Below are 18,990 nucleotides of genomic sequence, written 5' to 3' on the forward strand. Positions count from 1 at the left end.
ATGTGCTCAGATGAGACCAAAATTAAGCTCTTTGACATCAACTCGACTCGCCGTGTTTGAAGGCAGAGAAATGCAGAATATGACCCCAAGAACACCATCCCCACTGTCATACATAGAGGAGGAAACATTCTGCTTTGGGGCTGTTTCTCAACTAAGTGTACAGGAAGACTTCACCACATGCACTAAATAATCTTGGATGAGAACCTTCTGGCCTCAACCAGAACATTGAAGATGGGTCATGGAAGGATCTTCCAAGCATGGCATTGACCAAAACATTCGGCCAAGACAACAATTCCAGCCTTGTGCAGGTCTACAAACCTGTCCCTAGCATCCCTTTATCAGCTCTTTGGTCTTTTCCATGGTGGTGATTGAATGGAAGAAATTGATTCTGTGACTGATGTCTTTTATACACAAGTTGATATTAAAAGTACTTTCCTAAAGCTACAGGATAGATTTGGGTCTGTGGGAGTCAGAGCTCTTGCTAATTTGATACAGGATCAAATATTTATTTCACTCAATCAAATACAAATTAATTTATAAACTTTCTTTAATGGATTTTTTACATTTCTTTCTCTCTGTTAAAACAAATCTACCGTAAAGGGGTAAACTCACAAAATTAGCAGGGGATCAAATAATTATTTCACCCACTGTATTCAATAAAGCTGAACAAATGTTCTGTTTCATAATGACAACAAATATTGTATTTTTTCAAAACAGCAGACAAATTCTCTCGTCTGTGTGCCACTGCCTTGATGTCTCTATAATGAGCTGTTTAATTGATTGTCACAAAACATGCTGTACCTGCACCCTGAAATACACATTTACAATAAAAAGTCCAAGCAATTTATATTCTCTACATTTATTTTTTATTGATTTTTTTGCAATCTAAAAACAAAAAAATATAAATGTTAAATTAGAAATGAAGATCTGTTTCAGTGGCATTTTTTCCCCACTTCTCATATATGGAGGGTGAAATCAAAGGTCAGTTTGGACCAATCAAAGGTTAGTTTGGACCAGTTTGGACCTAGCATCTCTGAGTGCATTTAATAGACATGGTCAGAAACATAGGCTTCAATAATTACACATCAACAGATTTGACTGCATTAATTATTTACTCTCATTGACCATTAAAAGCGGTAAAGCAGAACCATGTTTAATTAGGTGCCTGATTGTTTTACTTCATCTACTATTAAGATATGTGACTGAAAAGAAGGGAAAAAAAGTGAGCGAAATTAGGCAAAAACACCACTGTTGTCATGCAAATATACCTTTGTGAAATAAACACTGTTTACTGGCTTTCTATGCATCCACTGAACTTATTTAGTTTTCTTCTATTTTTCTACTGCTTCCCCATTGGTATTCAGTCAAAAAAAAAAAAATGTTATGTACAGATAAACCATGAAAAGATGAAATATCAAAACTCCCTTCAAACACACACACACACATACATATATATATATATATATATATATATATATATATATATATATATATATATATATATATATATATATATATAGTACCACAGAAATATACCTTACAGGGTAAGTTTATTTGTAAGAATCTTACACATACAGAAAGAGATCATGGGAAATGTTGCAATTAAAAAGGGGTTTGAATTTAATAGAAACTGACCTCTATAAGAGATAGAGGATATAAAGGGTTTTTAAGCAATGAAAACAAGTCACGAGTTCTTTTTCCTCAGTTCAAAATAAGACCTAAAAATGAAAGAAAAGTAAGTCCTGTTGAAGAAATCCAATGAATGTGTTGTTTTGTGAAACTATTATTAGAAACTATTTATGACTATATATTTTAACCACATCCGAATATTCACTTCCAAGAAGACTGACTAGAGCTCCTGACACACTCGGAAACATCCAGTTTCTTCCCACTGTTGCACATTTTTGCCAGGTTCTGTAAACATTGGACAGAAATATGCACTTGTGAATGAGAGATACAACAGAATAAAACTTTGTAAAACACTATTACAGATGAATTTCAGTGAACAAATACTCACACTAGCAGCTCTTGCAATGCTGTTTGGAGACTGTAAGGCAGCCAACTCATTCAGAATTCTCTTTAGATCATTGTTGGAACACGGTTCCACTAAAGACAAGGAAATAAAAAATAATAATAAATAAATTATATAAATTATATATACGCAAAATACGGTAGTGAGATGGTGACGTGGCAAAAGCCGGCGATTGGTCATGCGGATCGAGATAACCGACGTTAAGTGTCAAATTTGCCCCCTTGTGCTCAAGATATTAGGGTTCGTGGACATAAAAAAATTGATATAACCGATTCAAAAATGCTAAGAAAAAGCGAGAATTTGGCGGTTTCACTTCAAAAACGTCGACTTAATAGGGTTGGCGAGTTAACCGAGGTCGAGATAAGTGGGTTCGACTGTGTGTATTATATATATATATATATATATATATATATATATATATAAATAAAAAGCATATTGATTAGTGCTCCCTCAGCAGCATACTGTGCACTACATACACTACTGTGTTTCACCTACATATGGCAATTTTAAGTATCTACTTGTGTGTAAAGCACAAATAGGTACCTCGTTCAGGAGGTTGTTGGGGCTGCAGCTGTAAGTATGGATGATCGAGCAGTTCTGCAATCGAGATTCGCTCTTTGGGATTCCGCACCAGGCACCGCTAAGTAAAAGAAAATGTTATTATTTTTTAAATTGTTTTAAACAATCTGTTATATAGTTATGTAATGTTTTCAGCCATGTAATTATTTAACACAACATAACAAAAACAAAAAAACAAAACCATACCTTCAGTACATCTAAAAGATCCTTCTCAGGAATGTCAGGGAAGTCAATCTCATGGGATGGATCAATAATAGCATGAAGCTTAGTGATCTGGTTGGTGATGGTCTGGAACGGGGTTTTCCCATAGGTCATACAATACAGTATGCATCCAAGTGACCAGACGTCTCCCTTTGGACTGATCTGTGAACAGCGGCAACACACATTAGAACCTGTAACCTTGGGTTTTCAATGACAAAAAAAAAACCCCGTTCAGTCCAGTCTCATTTGGAACCCGAACAGCAAGTTGCGGATTATCTTAAAAACTGCGGGAATCCATAGCGGGACTGAATGTTCAGGAACGTTAGAAATAACATTTTAAACTCTGCTTTCACTAACATATTTTATTAAATACTAAAAAAAAAAAAAAAAACTATTGTATTAAAATGTCTAGATGAATTCACTAAGGGTACCAAAGGGGCTACGGGGGTGCATCCAAAATCGACTCGTGTGGGGTCTTTCGGTGGGAAAGATTTTGTCGCTAGACTGTAATAGAGATTAGTTTAGAATTAATATTTAACCTCACCTTTGACCTTGGCTTTCCACCTTTGGATGACGTGTCTTTAATAGCCTCTGGTGGCATGTAGTTTAGTGTCCCCACCTGAAGCACAACATCAGAATGATCAATCCACCAAAGACAATGCACAACCAATACTCAAAGTCAACATCCTGGACCAACCTGTGAGTCCTTCATAACACTTGTCATGTCTGGCTGAATGTGGTTTGCAATGCCAAAGTCAATTAACTTCAGTGAGGCATTTACAATGACAAAATTAGCTGGCTTTAAGTCACTATGGACAATTCCTGGAAAAGATTTAGGATTGATTAATGAACATATCTGCAGTGCTTTTGTTTTTAATATTGTAGGATTCGTGTAGTCACCATGCTTGTGGATAGTCTGCACAGCCTCCAGCATGTTCCTCCAGTAAAACTTCCTTTCCAGTGAGTTGACAGTCTTGCGGTTGCGAAGCCATGTGTTGAGATCCAGGTTGCCACACTCCATTAACATATAGATGTAACTGTCTGTGATCTCACTGAAATGTGTAAGAATGATTAAATTATATCTAAAGCACAATTGAAAACGAGAATGCTTACTTGTAGATGTAAATAAACGTGCAAAAAAAAAATTATAGTAGAGGTTTGTGTTCACTTTTCTTAGCTCTGAGTCTGGATGAGAAAAATAAGCACTCACTAGTCATACAGTTTAATGATCTGGTCACTGTACTGCTGGAGATGGTTCAGGTGCTCAATCTCATTCTTGTAACTTTCAACTGTCTGGGCATCTGCTTCCTCCAAGTTCACATATTTTACAGCATACAGTTGTTTCTTCTGATCCAGAACCTGGTAAACCTAAAGTTGAAATCCAGGTATATTTTCAATTACTCCTCATTACCCCAAAATGTGACGTGTGCATAAATACAAGGTTTTATCACGAAATCCACACGTTACCTTACTGGAACCACCTCTGCCGATCATCTTTAAAATGAAGAATTGTTTGCCTTTGATGGTGATCGATTCATTAGAGAGGGTACTGACAGAACCCTACAATTGAAGAGATAATTTATGGCAATGATCCACTTATTTTCTTTTCAAACAATTTGGCAACCACAAGAGCAAAGCACAAAAGCGCAAAGGACTCTCACTACATTATTAACTACACATACTGAATATAATCACAATGTATACATTCAACATACAGTAACTCTTAATGAATTTCTTTGAATGTTTCTTCAGGCCATATAACATTTATTATATTAATTCTGTTATGGCTGTTTAAAAAAAAAAACAGCAACCAAACACGGATATAAAAAAATGTGTTTAGGGATTTAGACTTAAGCTAAAGAGCTCAGTAGTGGAGGACAGCCATTCAAAAGTTTTCCATCCCTACAATGTTTTTTTTATATATTATATAATAATGCACAGCACTATAATTTAATATCATACTACCTTTTTTTCCTCAGCACAATAGGTTGTAATGGCCAATAAAAAAATGTGTAACTTTTATTTTAGCCTAATCATGCAGAGTCATCAATCAAATGCTGGAGTCAGAACTTTTAACAATTTACAAATTTGATGTTTGGTAATAAAGTCCTTTAAGAGCCGTTTTCATGAAAATTACATGAAATTTACGAATGAAAATCAAGGCACCACTGTTATATTCAAGCAATAAACATAGAAACTTCTGAACAGAATTTAACAATAAGATGTCGAAATTGGCAACCTTTTTAAAACGTATGTAATTCATATAAAACTAAACCAAGTGAAGTAATAAACTCATGCATACTTAGCTCTCTTCAATTATTGGATTTAGCTCTTTGCAATTATTTATTAAACAAAAATAACTAATTAATAGGAAATATGTCTGTCCATAGGGACACAGTGATGACGGCTTAAATCTGAAACATTTGTCCTTATTCGTGTTGAAGTAAATAAATAAACAGATCCAAATATGTACAGATGTCATTCACATGGTCACTAGTACGTACACCTTTAGAACTGAATCCAAACAATAGAATTTTTGGTGGAGGAATTGACATTTACCTGTGGTGTCTGCTGCACATAAGACACCTGACTCTGTGGGGTACAGGGCAATTGAGCATGACCAACCCTCTGAGACGGAACGGACACAACAGTTGGTCTCTGTTTCACAACAGGTGTAACAAAACTAAAGAGATAAAAAAGATTGGTCAGTTTTAAACCCCAAGTGGATCAAATATCTATTTGAATCCATAAAATCCTGTGATGTGTCCTGACCTGTTTGCATGGAAGTCTTTGTAGTTGGGTGTCTGGCAGCTAATGACTGGGTTTATCCTGGAAGGAACTGAAACAGCTGAGGCAGAGGGAGTTCTAAGCAACTGAAGAGGCCGTGGAGTGGGAACGGGATCGATAGCACGCTTCTGTTCCTACAATAAAAATGTTATATTGCAAAAGAAAGGAAAAATCCATATTATATTAAATATACACATAAAAATGAAAGACTCAAAATTAAAGTTGTTATATTAGCATAAATACACTGACAAGAGTGCGCACTACTACACAAAATACTTGAAATGACAAGCTAGCGATAGTCACACCTCTGGAGACGCTTGTCTGTTGACACTTGCCGGAATCTTCCATTCAGGCAAGCTTTCCACAGGGTATGATTTAGGCTGCGTTTTATTTGTAGAAATTCTCAACGGGTTCTCTTCCTCCTTACTTCCTCCATTACTGAAAACTCCTGCTGAGACTGTAATACAAGAAGGTAGTTGTGTGTAATTATGAGCACATTGACACACGGTTGTGCCTTTAGAATAGTCGACAGCACTGCCACCATCAACTCTAGGAACACAAAAAAAACCAAAAGCGCTTGTTGACACTTATTTGTGTTTAAATCAATCGAATTTAAAAGCATTGTCTTATTATATCAGATAAGATTCGACTTTATTGTCATTGTGCAAGGTACATGTACAGAGCCAATGAAACGCAGTAAGGTGATGCAATATGCTTGTATGCTGCAACCAAATTGCCTTCGGAAAACAAATAAAGATGAACTGAGCTGAATAAAGTACACAAGTTCATCAACAACTGTAGCCCTCTGCTGATTTAATGCTTAGTGTGGAGGCTGGGGGCATAGCGGAGTGAGCGTTTGTGAATGGAGAGTTGAGCTGCGTGAGTGGCGAGAACCTACTCATGTGAGGGATGTTGTTCTGTCTTTCTGCAAGCAGCAAGAATGATAGAAGTGGAAGAGGCGAGAGCTGAGAGCGAAGAGAGCATAAGGAAGGAAGAGGTGGACTGCACTGAATAGATTTGCGTGTATGTGACGCCTTTTTTAGAATCAAAAACTGCCCCTTTTTGAATTGTCTTAAACCTGTGCCCCAGCACTTCATTTCCAACAAAACCAATCAAAGTGTCACAATAATTCTTAGTACTCTGATTATTATCTACATATTATTTATCTTCACTATACAGCAACAACATAGTGGACTCATGACCCTCACACTTATGCAGTATAATGTAGTTCATATAATACAGTGGAACCCGGTTATGTCGATGTCCTAGGGGTTGCCAAAAAGCATCGAGGTAACCGATGATCGATTTAAACAAAAATCGAAATGGCGGCAATATATTAACGTGCTTGAAATTTCTTTATGTACATGATGTGCGTTAATAAATGAGAATGTGCATGCACGTGTTTTTGAAGGGTTTTTTTACACAACAGCGTTGCCGCGATTTGTTTGATGAAGGCATGCTATAAAAATACATACAGTACATGTTTATCTGTCATGAATCCACCTGCCACGCCCCTTTCGGCTCCCATCGGCATGTCAGGTGTTTTCTCAGCCGCTTTCTCTGAAGCTCTCGGCTTCAATCGCGCAGATATGGTGCTTGTTTATCATCATCACCAGCTCCTATTTAAACTTCCACACTCTCACCATCCGTTATTGTTGGTATATGTTGGTTCACGGCGGTCGTTGTTATCGCTCATGCGTTTCCCGGTACGTGCCTTCCCACCGGCACTCTCTCAACGGCTGCGCTTTTCTTCCCAAATCCGCGCCGCGCCCTACTAACACTACGAACACTAGCACTAACTAACAGCAGAGATTTACCAGTTTACAATACAACACCTGTAGCAGCTGTAAGACTTGATTATTCCGCCACTTCCGCGGGTTCTTCTGCGGCTGCACCGAGATAACCGACGTTAAATGGCAAATTTTTCCCCCCTTGTGCTCGAGATATTAGGGTTCGGCAACAAAAAAAAAGTCGACATAACCGATAAAAAAAGCTTAGAAAAAGCGAGAATTTGGCGGTTCCACTTCAAAAACGTCGACTTAATAGGGTTGTTGAGGTAACCGAGGGCGAGATAACCGGGTTCCACTGTATATAACGTAGTACATAATAATAATGTAGTATATGTAGTTCTTCCCCAAACTGTTGCCAGAATTGTTGCAGAAAAACTCAAATAGTGTGCAAATCGTCCTGCCCTCAACCTCAATCAACACATTTGAGATGAACTGGAACACTCACTGCATCCCAGACCTCCTCACCTGACATTTCTGCCTTCTCAGTAATACTCTTATTGATGAATGAGCAAAAATATCAATCATGCTTTAAAATCTAGCAGAAAGCCTTCACCAAAAAAGTGAGAGGGTTAATATAACAGCAAAGGGGTAACTAAATCTGGAATGGGATGTTTGGAGGAAAAAAAACAAACACCAGAGAAGGATGATCACATGTCCACTGACAATCTGATGGTACTTTTCCTTGTATTATTTGACAGTGAAAGTAAAATTACTGACCTGCAACATTCTCTTTACTTTCCACAGGGAGAAGTTGGGTTTTTCCAGACTTTAAATTCCTTATTGCCATATGAAGAAGTTCAACTGGTTTTGCATTTGATGTCACAGCCTTTTGCAGAATGGAAGCACTTTTCTTACCATTACCTGTAGGAAGAAAAGATTTTTTTTTTTTTTAAATAAAATCGAAATGTGCACATCAGACACATATGAATAAACACATGCATATGCAAACCAACACACCAACCTCGTGAGAGCTCAAATTGAGCATGGGCAATGTGGACAAAGGCAAAGGCTTTGCTGTTTGCTCGGGCAATGATGAAATTATCTTCTGCTTCATCAGGATCTTCAATTCTAGAGAAGTGTGTATTAACAATGTATTAGAACAGCTGGAAAGGCAAACTGACTTTTGGATATCATTTACCTTGTTTGGTATTAAGCAATTAATATCAGAAGCCTTGCCCAAGAAAACACTGGGCACAAGTAAGGACTTTGAATAGGCCATTGCAAAGCACCATGTAAATACACTTTCACACAAAATCACTGCTGGTGGCAATTTAAATAAAATAAAATTAATTTGAAAAAGTCTGATCAAATTAAATTCAATAATACTTTCTATCCCTGAGTAAAACTGCAAATACATTTACTAAGTAATATATAATCAGACAAAGAGCATTAAGTGAATCGTGAGAAAATAATACTTTATCAAGAGTTATAGCAAATGCATATGCTTTGTAGGTTGACACATCAGGGTTTTTTTTTTTTATCAAGAGAGGTTATGATGCAAATAATGGGCATTGCAAGTAAATATTAATATGAGACGGGGAAAAAAAGCAAAGCAGCTGGAAACAACACTGAAAGAAAACACTTTTTATCTAAACAGAGCATAGAACAATACTGGAGCTAATAAGTGACAATGATTCCAAAAAGTAAACGTGGGAAAACATAACCAGTTCCTGAAGGATTTCTTAACTAAGTGGACATGAATGTATAAATATTCACAACTCAGTCAGAACTCCAGCTGTCAGCTGACACCCTGCATGTGTTTCCCATTAAATTTATTTTCACTATTTTGGAGTAATAAATAAAGCGCTCATGGAACAGAACTGAGTTACAGAGCTCTCTCCTGCGAACTGTCATATGGCACAGTGCAAGCTAACGTCATGAAATAATGCTGGATAAATCATTCACATTACTCACACTTTTAATTCGGCGTATCTGACCAGCATCCGTGCATAGCTTTCAAGCTTGCTATACTGTGCCAGAGGAAATCTGGTGAACACTTTAGAGTAGCAACCCAACAGCCTGGAGAGAAAAGCAGCGTCTGTGCGAGGGTCATTGGTCTTCTCCAGGTCAGTGAGGTACGTGTAGCAGGCCTCAGGAGAGTTTGAACCCATTATCTGGCTATTGAAATCGGTAATGTCTGGGGGGGGAGCAAAACAACGGAATCTTTCAAATGAGTACCATGGCAATACTGTTACATAAAAACAAGTAACTTAAGAAGTGCTCTGAATCTCAGTGTAGTGCTGAGTCCTCCCAATGAGAACAATGCCAATTTGTTCAACAGTACCTCTCCTTTCTGGTCTGTGCAGAAGTGCTGTGGTGGAGTCCACATCAACAATGTCCTCCCCAGGATGTGGCTCTGGACTAATAACAAGCGGCTGCAAAACAATATAGACTGTTACAGATAATATTTTTTTATACAACCAAACCATTCAAGTTTTTATACGTAAAACAGTAAAGTGAAAAGTTGAAACACCGCACCTTGAGATTTAACAGGTTGTAGTTATAAGAATCACCATCTCCAGAACTCTTCTTCGAAGAGGAAAGTGCAAATGCATTTGGGCGATATGTTGACCTACAAACAAAACATCATTTTAGATTTGACCGATATCACCAGCATTATGCAGACATGAGAAGATACTCACCTAGACAAACTGCTGCCATAGCTGGGAGCCTCGGGCTTATAAACACTGTCAATGTTTTCATTTTCAGGAATAGACAGAGGGACCATTGGAATCCTCCCAGGCTACAGAGAAAATGCTTAATGGTTAGCGTCACCTGCATAATCAAGCTCTAATTTAAAAACATGAGCAATTTTAAATCTACCATTGCAATCGTTCTTTTGCGTTGTGATCCGGACCTCCAGGTTGGCATGGGGTCATCGGGGGGGCTGTTCTTCTGATCTGATCTATAATTTCAAAGATTACATGCAACAGTAATAGCATTACATTTACACATAGTATATGTTATATTAGTATACATTAATTTAACATCTTGCATTTTTGTGTACGTTAATAAATAATGTGAATTGGTCTCCTACCCCAGAGAAAAACCTCTGGCCAGCTGAAAGTCACCTGATACATCAGATTGCCTGGAATCAACTTTTGACAATAAGTTGCTCTTTATGGGTTCTTGTAGATCTTCAGTCACTGAACATAAAATAACATTGTCATTACTCATAATATTTTGGGTCAATATTTAAAACTATTTCAAAAACATGCACAAACACAGAGCAAAGAAAAATAAACAACTTGAAAACCAACCTGCAAAATTCTCTTTATCTTCTTGGGAAAGAAGCAGACATTTACCCAGTTTTAAATTTTGCACTGCAGCTTCCAGAGATTCCCATGGTTTAGCTCCCATTTCAATAGCCTGCTGAAGAATCAAGGCACTTTTCTTTCCATCACCTGTTGGTTATGAGAAGGAAAAAAGATGTTACATGTATATAGATAATAGAATAAATCTACTAAATTAGATTAAAACAATTTTAAAGCATGCAATGGCTGATGTGTTTATATATCAGCCATTGCATGCTTTAAAATTGTTTTAAAAGCATGCAATGGCTGATGTTTTTATATAGCAAAGAAAAATAATTTGCCCTCAGATTTAAAATGCGCAGACCACAGCTAACATCATTGTTGTTATTGTCTTTACATTAATAGTTTTCAAAATATTCAGAAATGCAAGTTGTTTCATTTATTTCACATATATTTATCTACAGTTTGAGGGGTACTGCTAAGTAGGAATGATCTAATCCTCAGTAGAAAAAAAATCCAGGCCAGCAATCTTTATCTCCTTACCTTGCAAAAGCTCAAACTGAGCATATGCGATATGGACAAAGGCAAAATCCTTACAGTGGGATCTTGCTATGTCAAAACTATCCCGTGCATCATTGACATCCTGGATACTGTTGAAAAAAGAAGAAATGTGTATTCAGATGATAGCTGTACATGTGTTCATCTATATAAACAAAGCAAAAACATCATGTTGTAAAACTTACGCTTTAAGTTCTGCAAATCTGACCAGCATCTTTGCATAGCTTAAATTCTGGCTGTGTTTTCCTAGTGGCATGCTCGAGAAAACTCGAGTGTAGCAGTCCATTAATTTGGACAAGAGCGTAGGATCGGACTGAGGATTGCCTTTCTTTTCAAGATTAGTCAAAAAGGTACGGCATGTGTCAGGGGAATTGGAACTGATGATCTGGTTAATGTTGTCAGTGTCATCTGGAAGAAAGGAAACAAGTCAGTGTCAAACTAGATGTTACAGAGAAAACAAAATGGTCTAACAAGCAGACATCATGTTTGGAAATTCATTTTACCATCGTTATAATATCTCTTGATCTTCTCCAGCTTCTGACACAGCATGGCAATCTGCAACTTCCGGTCAGTGTTCTCCTCTTCATCCATCCCTAAAAACAGACCCCCAAACCACAGACAGCTTTCACTACAGCTATATAAAGTCCAGCACTGACACCAAGAACATAATAATCATCAAACTTCCTGTTCCGTACCAAGGACTCTAATTTATATGTATACATCATTTGGCTCTAAATAAAGAGGGCGTATGTGCACTGTGGAAAGTACCCAGCTAGTCACGCTTTGCTTTTTTTTTTAACTACACAACTTACACTATTATCTTAGTACTCAATCCTATACATACTCAGTCACACAGTATTTTCTGTATTTGGTCCAGGAATAAAAAATTTATAATGGAACAAAGCTGTAACAATCAATCTTAGTGAAAACAGAGAGCAGGCTAGCGGCACAGTGACACGACAACTCCAGCTAGCATGGAAGCTAAGCTAGCTAGCAGGCAATAACGTTAAAAACTAGCATTAGCGAACACAGACAAAACAACAATAATAGCGATAAACACTGGTCTATATAACTTACCGTCGATTATACCGGAGACCTTCACCAAAAACTGTATTTATATCGTCTACACAATATTAAGTCTTATCATTTAGTCCATGGACAAAAACAGAAGTGTTTTGTCCGAGTTTCAAAATCGCCACCCTGCCCAGCTCTGCGTCCTGATTGGTCAGTTTGTATTCAGAAGCTCCGCCTACAAGCAATTATTTGCTGCCATCTAGAGTCCTGTAAAATAGGTGCAAGAGTCAATAGGAATATGCAAACGTGTAGTCTTTATTTATTTATTTATTTTATTCTTATTCTTATGTATTTATTTTTTTGCAATATGAGATGGCCTGCTGCTCCTAATGTTTAGAGCTGATTCAAGATTGCAGATCTGACACGATTGCAAATGATCAGAGGTGGCAAAAGTATACACATCCTTCACTTAAGTAGAAGTACAGATACTCATGATTTAAAAGACTGGTAAAAAGATAAAAAACAGACTATACTTTTGACTCAAGTTAAAGCAAAGAAGTTTGACATGTATTTAAGTCAAAAGTAGCCATTACATGTTTTAGTGTCATGTTGGTAACTGGACCTCACATCATTTTTAAAATGAGATTCCCTGTTAACCCCAGACTTCTTGTTGTCTTCTGCCCTGCTTGTTGTTAACTTCCTAGACTAGTTTTTAAGAGCCAGGAAATGATACACCAGTGGTATATTGGAAAAGTCACGCAATGACAAGAAACAGGTTGATGGGCTGAAAATGGTGCTCAACGAGAAGAAAAGATATTCACCAAATAAATCAAAACTAAAGTAACGAGACTGGTTTTAAAATGTAAGAAGTAGAAAGTACAGATATTTGTGTAAAAATGTAATGAGTAAGAGTTAAAAGTGAAGTACTGATACCAGAAAAATCTACTTAAGTACAGTTACGAAGTATTTGTACTTCATTACTTCCCACTTCTGCAAATGACCCTACAGTCTCAGAAATAAAGCTACCAGAGTGCAATCTTTTACAAATAGTTTGAAACTTTCGAAATTTTTTTATTTATTGACGTTTTGATTTTCATCCTGAATGACACCTATAGGCACAGAAGACACAGAAATATCACCACATTCATTACACCACACTGAGCTGTTTTTGCTGTATATTACATTAATCAATCTTACATTAGATTCATTACAAAAGCACAAACACTTGGATAATGGGCAAGTTTAGTCAATATTTAGAAGTGTAAATTGTTTATGGGCTGGAAAAAAATTATATATATATATATATATATATATATATATATATATATATATATATATATATATATATATATATATACACACATACACACACATACACACACACGTTTATAAAACCCTTATCAGCAAGATAATCAATTTAAGCCAGACTTCTGTACAGTAAATTGTTTATTGCACAGAAACCTAAGGAAACCTGATGAATGGATGGATGCAAACTTTGATCCTTTTTTCTGCCAAAAAAATCATTAAAAAAATCTAAATAAGCATCTTCAGTCCAGCAGCATTGCCACTGCAAAAGATCCTAAAAGACAAATTATAACTGTTATTCAGCATGTTTACCCATTTAATCCATGTGGATCCATAAATATTCATTCATGCTATATGTTTCTTGTAATGCTTTATTGTGAACACACTGGACCACACAGCTTTTTACTTTTTAGGAGACTTGGCTCAGTACGGTTTTATAATTAAAGTAAAGTTAAATAAGAAATAAATTCATTGTAGTGACAAACAACACGGTGTATTCATGCAACACAAACAGCCCAAATTTCAGTAGGTTGTTGCTCCAAATGCATATGTTAATAAGAAGTATTTGGAAGAAGCTGACCGAGCTAGTGTCAGATAGCTAGAGTATATTTTGAAATCCAAAATATATATTTTGTACTGCACAACATTATCATTTGAACAAGTGAATTATTAGCATAATAGTCTAATAAAGCAACTGTAATCACATGAGAAGAAAAGCAGCAGAAATACTTAAAGTTTTCTTCATATGCGTCCAATAAAAATTGAAATAAAGAAACTCTCTCTTTCTGGAGGTTGCCACGAACATACATATCAGATAAAAGGAGTTTCTCCATACAAGGACATTTGACTCATATAAAGATGTGAAAAAAATCTTTCACACAACTTTTAACACCAGATATTTAATCATACCTATACAGCATTTCATATTAGCCGTTTGGGGTAATTTATTAAAACACACAAGTTGTAAATAATAAATAAGACTCTACACAACACACAAGGGTATAATATTTATTCTTTGTTACTTAAGCTAATAATGAAGAGTAAATCACTGACTAAATGTTCTGAGTGCCATTTATTTTTGAAAACTATATGGAACAGTGGCAAAGTCACCATAAGCTTGTAGGAAACATATTTACAACAAAACATGGAAGAAAAAAAAAAAGATGATTAATTTATGTTCAGAAATGAAGTATTATTTCACTAATCCGTTATCTGGACTTGTTTGGGTGCTTCCAGCTTCTTCAGGTTTTCATCCCACTGGGTAAATTGTTTAGACAACAGAAACATCTGGGCATGTGTTAAGGAAGTGTCTACACATTCAGGCTTAATATCTCCAGCATCATAAACGAGTAGTTTAAATCTAAGGCACACTGATCACATGAGTACTGTATGAGGACAGTGAACCAAACACAATGAAAGCTCCTTTTCACATTTAGACCATGTGTTATTAACAACCGTAACATTAACACAGAGATCCTTTTTGTAATAAAGGATACCATTTTGTTGTATTCTTCAAACAGCCTTTTCACATCTGCAGACAGATCTTCACTTTGGTCCTATAAAGTACAATCACAATTAATGTAAAAACATTCATGTTTCCAATAACAATAAAGGAATATATTACTGTATGCTGTTTTTTTCTATTTTTAATAGGAGGCTAACGATGACCAAGAAATTTATAGGACATTATATTGTACTATAAAATAATAAAATCAGCGGTGTAAAAAGTATAGCGTGTTTATTCAGGTTAAAAAAAATGGTTTAAGGTCTCTCTAAAAATGGCTATGGACATGTTGTGTGCAATTAACAATAACAAAATACAAAATGGAGTGTCCCCTAGTCTCACAAGCCAGTGCTCTAGTGAGTCTGGTACTTTCATGGATAGTGTCTGTTTGATTGATAGTGCAAACAGCCAACCACGATTACTCATCAACAGCCAGTTTCAAAGCTCTAAAGTGTTCACCCTATAGTCTGGGGATCGCAAGTAAAGAAAGGGGTGGCACACTCCTATCAATCATCATACTAGTCAATCATGTTTACCTGTAAAGTCATGCATGCATTTCCCTAAAGAAAGACGTGATTGGTTTACTTGATCAGATTTATTAGCTTTTGTACGATAGGGATGGAGGTGCACATACATATAAGTGCAGACAAACAATCAGATCAACAGCATTCAAGACTTCGTTGCTTGCTGTCCAGACAAAATGTAAAAACAACCCATGATTTACCTGCTGGCTGATGTGAATTTGAGAAAGTCGTTGGACTTTGGTAGAAAGCTCTGGAACAGCTGTGTGGTTGTCACACATCAGAGAGAGATTTCAAAATTAACATCATGTAAAATTATATAATTATAAATATGATTTTGTAAATAGTAATAAATACATTGTATGAAAAATTATACAATAATAGGGCAGCTTTAGATCTATACCCTATCCATAGCTTTGAATAGAGCCAATCTATAGCTTTGAATAGAGCCTATCTATAGCTTTAAATAGAGCCTATCTATAGCTTTAAATAGAGCCTATCTATAGCTTTAAATAGAGCCTATCTATAGCTTTAAATAGAGCCTATCTATAGCTTTAAATAGAGCCTATCTATAGCTTTAAATATAGCCTATCTATAGCTTTAAATATAGCCTATCTATAGCTTTAAATATAGCCAATCTATAGCTTTAAATGCATTAGTACAAAAGTACCATTTTAGAAATAAATCATGTGATATAAACTGGGCTCAGCATACGATGCCCAGCAAATCCAGAGAAATTAAAATATAAATAGGATGATAGTGTTATTCTCCTCATTTTCAGTGCATAAAGGCAACTGAGCAGAACATTTATTTATTTTTATTTTTTATATTTATTCAAAATCCAAGTTAATGGCACATAACATATGCTTTATTACTAATTTTCAGTTCCATTACCAAGCCCAAAAGACAGTAAAACTCCTCATACCTTTAATATGTGGACTATCCAGTAGAGGCTGTAGGCTGTTCATTTGCTCCAGCAAGGCAGCCTGGGAGCGCAGGAAGTCCTCCTCTATAATAAAAGTAAAAGAAGGCATGACTATGCAATAATGCAGTTCTTGAAGGAGAATTACATAAAATCTCCAAATTGATATTTAAAATATGCACAGTAGGTCAAGTGGCCTGAGGGCAAAGTCAATCATCTTTATAACCTACGAAAGAAGTCCAGATGATATATAGGTAATTACAGCTGGCAACAAACTATCAACTGGAATGAGTTATTTGTTCATTATTTAATAACGATGATGATGGTGGTATAAATGACAGCAGCAGTCTGAGTTTGTACGAGAACAAATTAACCCAACGGCTTGGATGTGCCACTACAACAATAACGCAACACAAATCAATATAAATTTGTCAAAATTAAAGAGATCACTGACCTGCTAAAATAATCTCCAGTTTCATTGCATCTGGCACTGCAATGTAGTCTGTGAATTGTGGATCTATATACTTCAGTAGATCTTCAACTGGGGAAAAACAGAGAACGGAAAACAGGCAAATGTGTTTCAGTAGATGTATTTTTAGGATGTATGAATGTCAAAAAAATGGTCGTTGCTTACTTTTCTTGTGAAGAATCTTCACTCGTTCTCTCTTGTTTGCTGTGTTTGCTAGAGCAGAGTTTATCCTTGCCAAAGATTCAACACACTGAACAAGTGGAAAAAATACAAAAGAAATAAAAGATAATAGTAATGGCCAAGTTCACCAGATACACAGATGTGATCTTTGGGAGGTGGTAGCTCAGTGGTAAAGGCTCTGAGTTACAGAGCGGAAAATTGGGGGTTCAAGCCTCAGTACTGTCAAGCTGCCACACTCGTTGCCCTTAAACAATGGCCCATTACCCTTTGTGCTCCAGGGGCTCAGTATCATGTCTGACTCTACGCTCTGAACCCAGTGTCCTAACATTGCTGGGATATGCAAAGCAATAATTTCACCGTGATTTAATGTACATGTGACAAGAATGAAGCACCTTTCTTTCTTTTTCCTTTTAGACTCTGATCATTACACCTCATTCCACTTTGCTGCACAACCCACTGTCACTTTTAAAAGAGTGAAGAGAAATTATTGTACATGTTCATAAACTTGCTTTACACTATAAACTAGTTTATTATATATTTTAGTGTCTATATTGCTATCTTCAATAATCTGCCACTGTATCACATCCTCTTGTCTCATCATGATGCTGTGGGGTACTGGGATTGGATGAATGACAGTAAAGACTTCTTGACTGGAAAAAAGAAGCAGCATAGTATTGCTATATAGTACTGTATGCAATTTACTTCAAATCTAAACAAATGTTATAAATGTATGTTATGATCATATGGAGCTCAACATGCAGCACTTTAACCCTCCTGTACATTTATGTTCAGAAATGCAGCTGTGCCACGCCCGTACTAAGAGCAGGACGGCCCTGTGAATCTCATCCATTTAATCCGGTTGGAATCAGTGACTTATTTGTGGGAAAAATATAATGTTGCTGAAAAGACAGTGTTAAACAGCATGTCCATTTCCCCCAGCTGTTCCTAACATCCCACCCGGTTCACTAGGACTAGACATGTCCATCTTAACGGCTAGCGGCGGCCATGCAGCTAGCCAGTGAGTGCTAACCACAAAACATGTCTTCCATCAAATTTGTCCATTTTCTTCATTCTGCAAAACCACATTACCTTAACTGGTTTACTGCTCGGTCCACAGTCACCGTACACACGCTTCTCCAGCGCCTGGAGCCGAGCATCCAACTCATCAACACTGTTTCCTTCCATTTTGCCTTCTGTTGTTTCTTCAACCCGGAAATGACGTCATTGTTGCTTCCCGGGTTGCCAGGTCTAATGGCCGTAAAAAATACTCAATTCGACAATGTGCCCACCAGAATTGCTATAAAATTAATTTTGATACCAAAAGCACAAAGAATACAAAATAACACATTTATACAGTAAGGCCTGTAGACTGGGGGTGTGACGCATCTCCACCAGGTTTCCTGCAAGTCTTGGACCATCAGCTGAAGCAGGGCCCTTAACCACAGGCACCAGGCCGAGGTTAATTTGATACCAAGGCCACACAGAAACAATAAAAACTTTATTTATAACAATAATTATTATTATATATTCGTTATTGATTTTCACATATTTTAAATTATTATTATTTCCACCTATACTAATTTCCCCACACTTGTTTCAATTGCAGTTTTTCCTATCTATCGATAAATAGTGCTTTCAGTTACATTTCATTCTTCATGTAATAATAAAATAAATTATGAAATCATATATTTATAACAATACTATAATATGCATATTATTGCACATTACATAAAAGTAGAGAATCTTGTTCCACACATTGTGAGAGTCCTTCAGCTTCCATGGCTTTTGCACCAAGTAGAGGCTTCCATTAAGCCACAATAAGCCCAGGTCATTGGATGGAGATTACATCTAGACACTCTAAAACCAGATCTGGG

The 18,990-nt window shown here is 36.4% G+C and overlaps 2 protein-coding genes across 2 annotated transcripts; both read right to left on the bottom strand.

Annotated features, from left to right (window-relative positions):
• Positions 1–1,533: 1,533 nt before the first annotated feature.
• Positions 1,534–12,427, bottom strand: ttk (ttk protein kinase). The gene is made up of 25 exons (XM_046848645.1): positions 12,279–12,427; positions 11,705–11,794; positions 11,387–11,609; positions 11,187–11,293; positions 10,650–10,793; positions 10,427–10,535; positions 10,213–10,294; positions 10,032–10,132; positions 9,868–9,961; positions 9,674–9,764; positions 9,304–9,526; positions 8,351–8,457; positions 8,107–8,250; positions 5,905–6,056; positions 5,585–5,733; positions 5,372–5,495; positions 4,280–4,372; positions 4,023–4,180; positions 3,713–3,864; positions 3,510–3,634; positions 3,357–3,431; positions 2,798–2,974; positions 2,576–2,672; positions 2,018–2,106; positions 1,534–1,914 (listed from the first exon to the last, which is right to left on the bottom strand). The coding sequence occupies exons 2-25, from the start codon at positions 11,790–11,792 to the stop codon at positions 1,831–1,833; spliced, it is 2,988 nt and encodes a 995-aa protein (XP_046704601.1). The 5' UTR covers positions 11,793–11,794; positions 12,279–12,427; the 3' UTR covers positions 1,534–1,830.
• Positions 12,428–14,514: 2,087 nt separating this feature from the next.
• Positions 14,515–18,360, bottom strand: dctn3 (dynactin 3 (p22)). Its single transcript, XM_046846051.1, has 7 exons — positions 18,206–18,360; positions 17,102–17,186; positions 16,922–17,008; positions 16,471–16,554; positions 15,749–15,807; positions 15,017–15,076; positions 14,515–14,807 (listed from the first exon to the last, which is right to left on the bottom strand). The coding sequence occupies exons 1-7, from the start codon at positions 18,299–18,301 to the stop codon at positions 14,721–14,723; spliced, it is 558 nt and encodes a 185-aa protein (XP_046702007.1). The 5' UTR covers positions 18,302–18,360; the 3' UTR covers positions 14,515–14,720.
• Positions 18,361–18,990: the final 630 nt, after the last annotated feature.

Source organism: Silurus meridionalis, chromosome 4, assembly GCF_014805685.1.
Source record: "Silurus meridionalis isolate SWU-2019-XX chromosome 4, ASM1480568v1, whole genome shotgun sequence".
Classification (NCBI taxonomy): Eukaryota; Metazoa; Chordata; class Actinopteri; order Siluriformes; family Siluridae; genus Silurus; species Silurus meridionalis.

Bases quoted from the DNA above. Each gene is read 5' to 3' on its own strand.
- ttk (XM_046848645.1), bottom strand. From the start codon at position 11,792: ATGGATGAAGAGGAGAACACTGACCGGAAGTTGCAGATTGCCATGCTG. The intron at 4,181-4,279 runs GTAACGTGTGGA...TTTCAACTTTAG, and splicing joins GCAGAGGTGGTTCCAGTAAG to GTTTACCAGGTTCTGGATCA. The intron at 2,673-2,797 runs GTATGGTTTTGT...TCTTTTACTTAG, and splicing joins ATCTTTTAGATGTACTGAAG to CGGTGCCTGGTGCGGAATCC.
- dctn3 (XM_046846051.1), bottom strand. From the start codon at position 18,301: ATGGAAGGAAACAGTGTTGATGAGTTGGATGCTCGGCTCCAGGCGCTG. The intron at 16,555-16,921 runs GTCAGTGATCTC...CTTTTATTATAG, and splicing joins ACTGGAGATTATTTTAGCAG to AGGAGGACTTCCTGCGCTCC. The intron at 15,077-15,748 runs GTAAATCATGGG...TGTACTTTATAG, and splicing joins AAATTCACATCAGCCAGCAG to GACCAAAGTGAAGATCTGTC.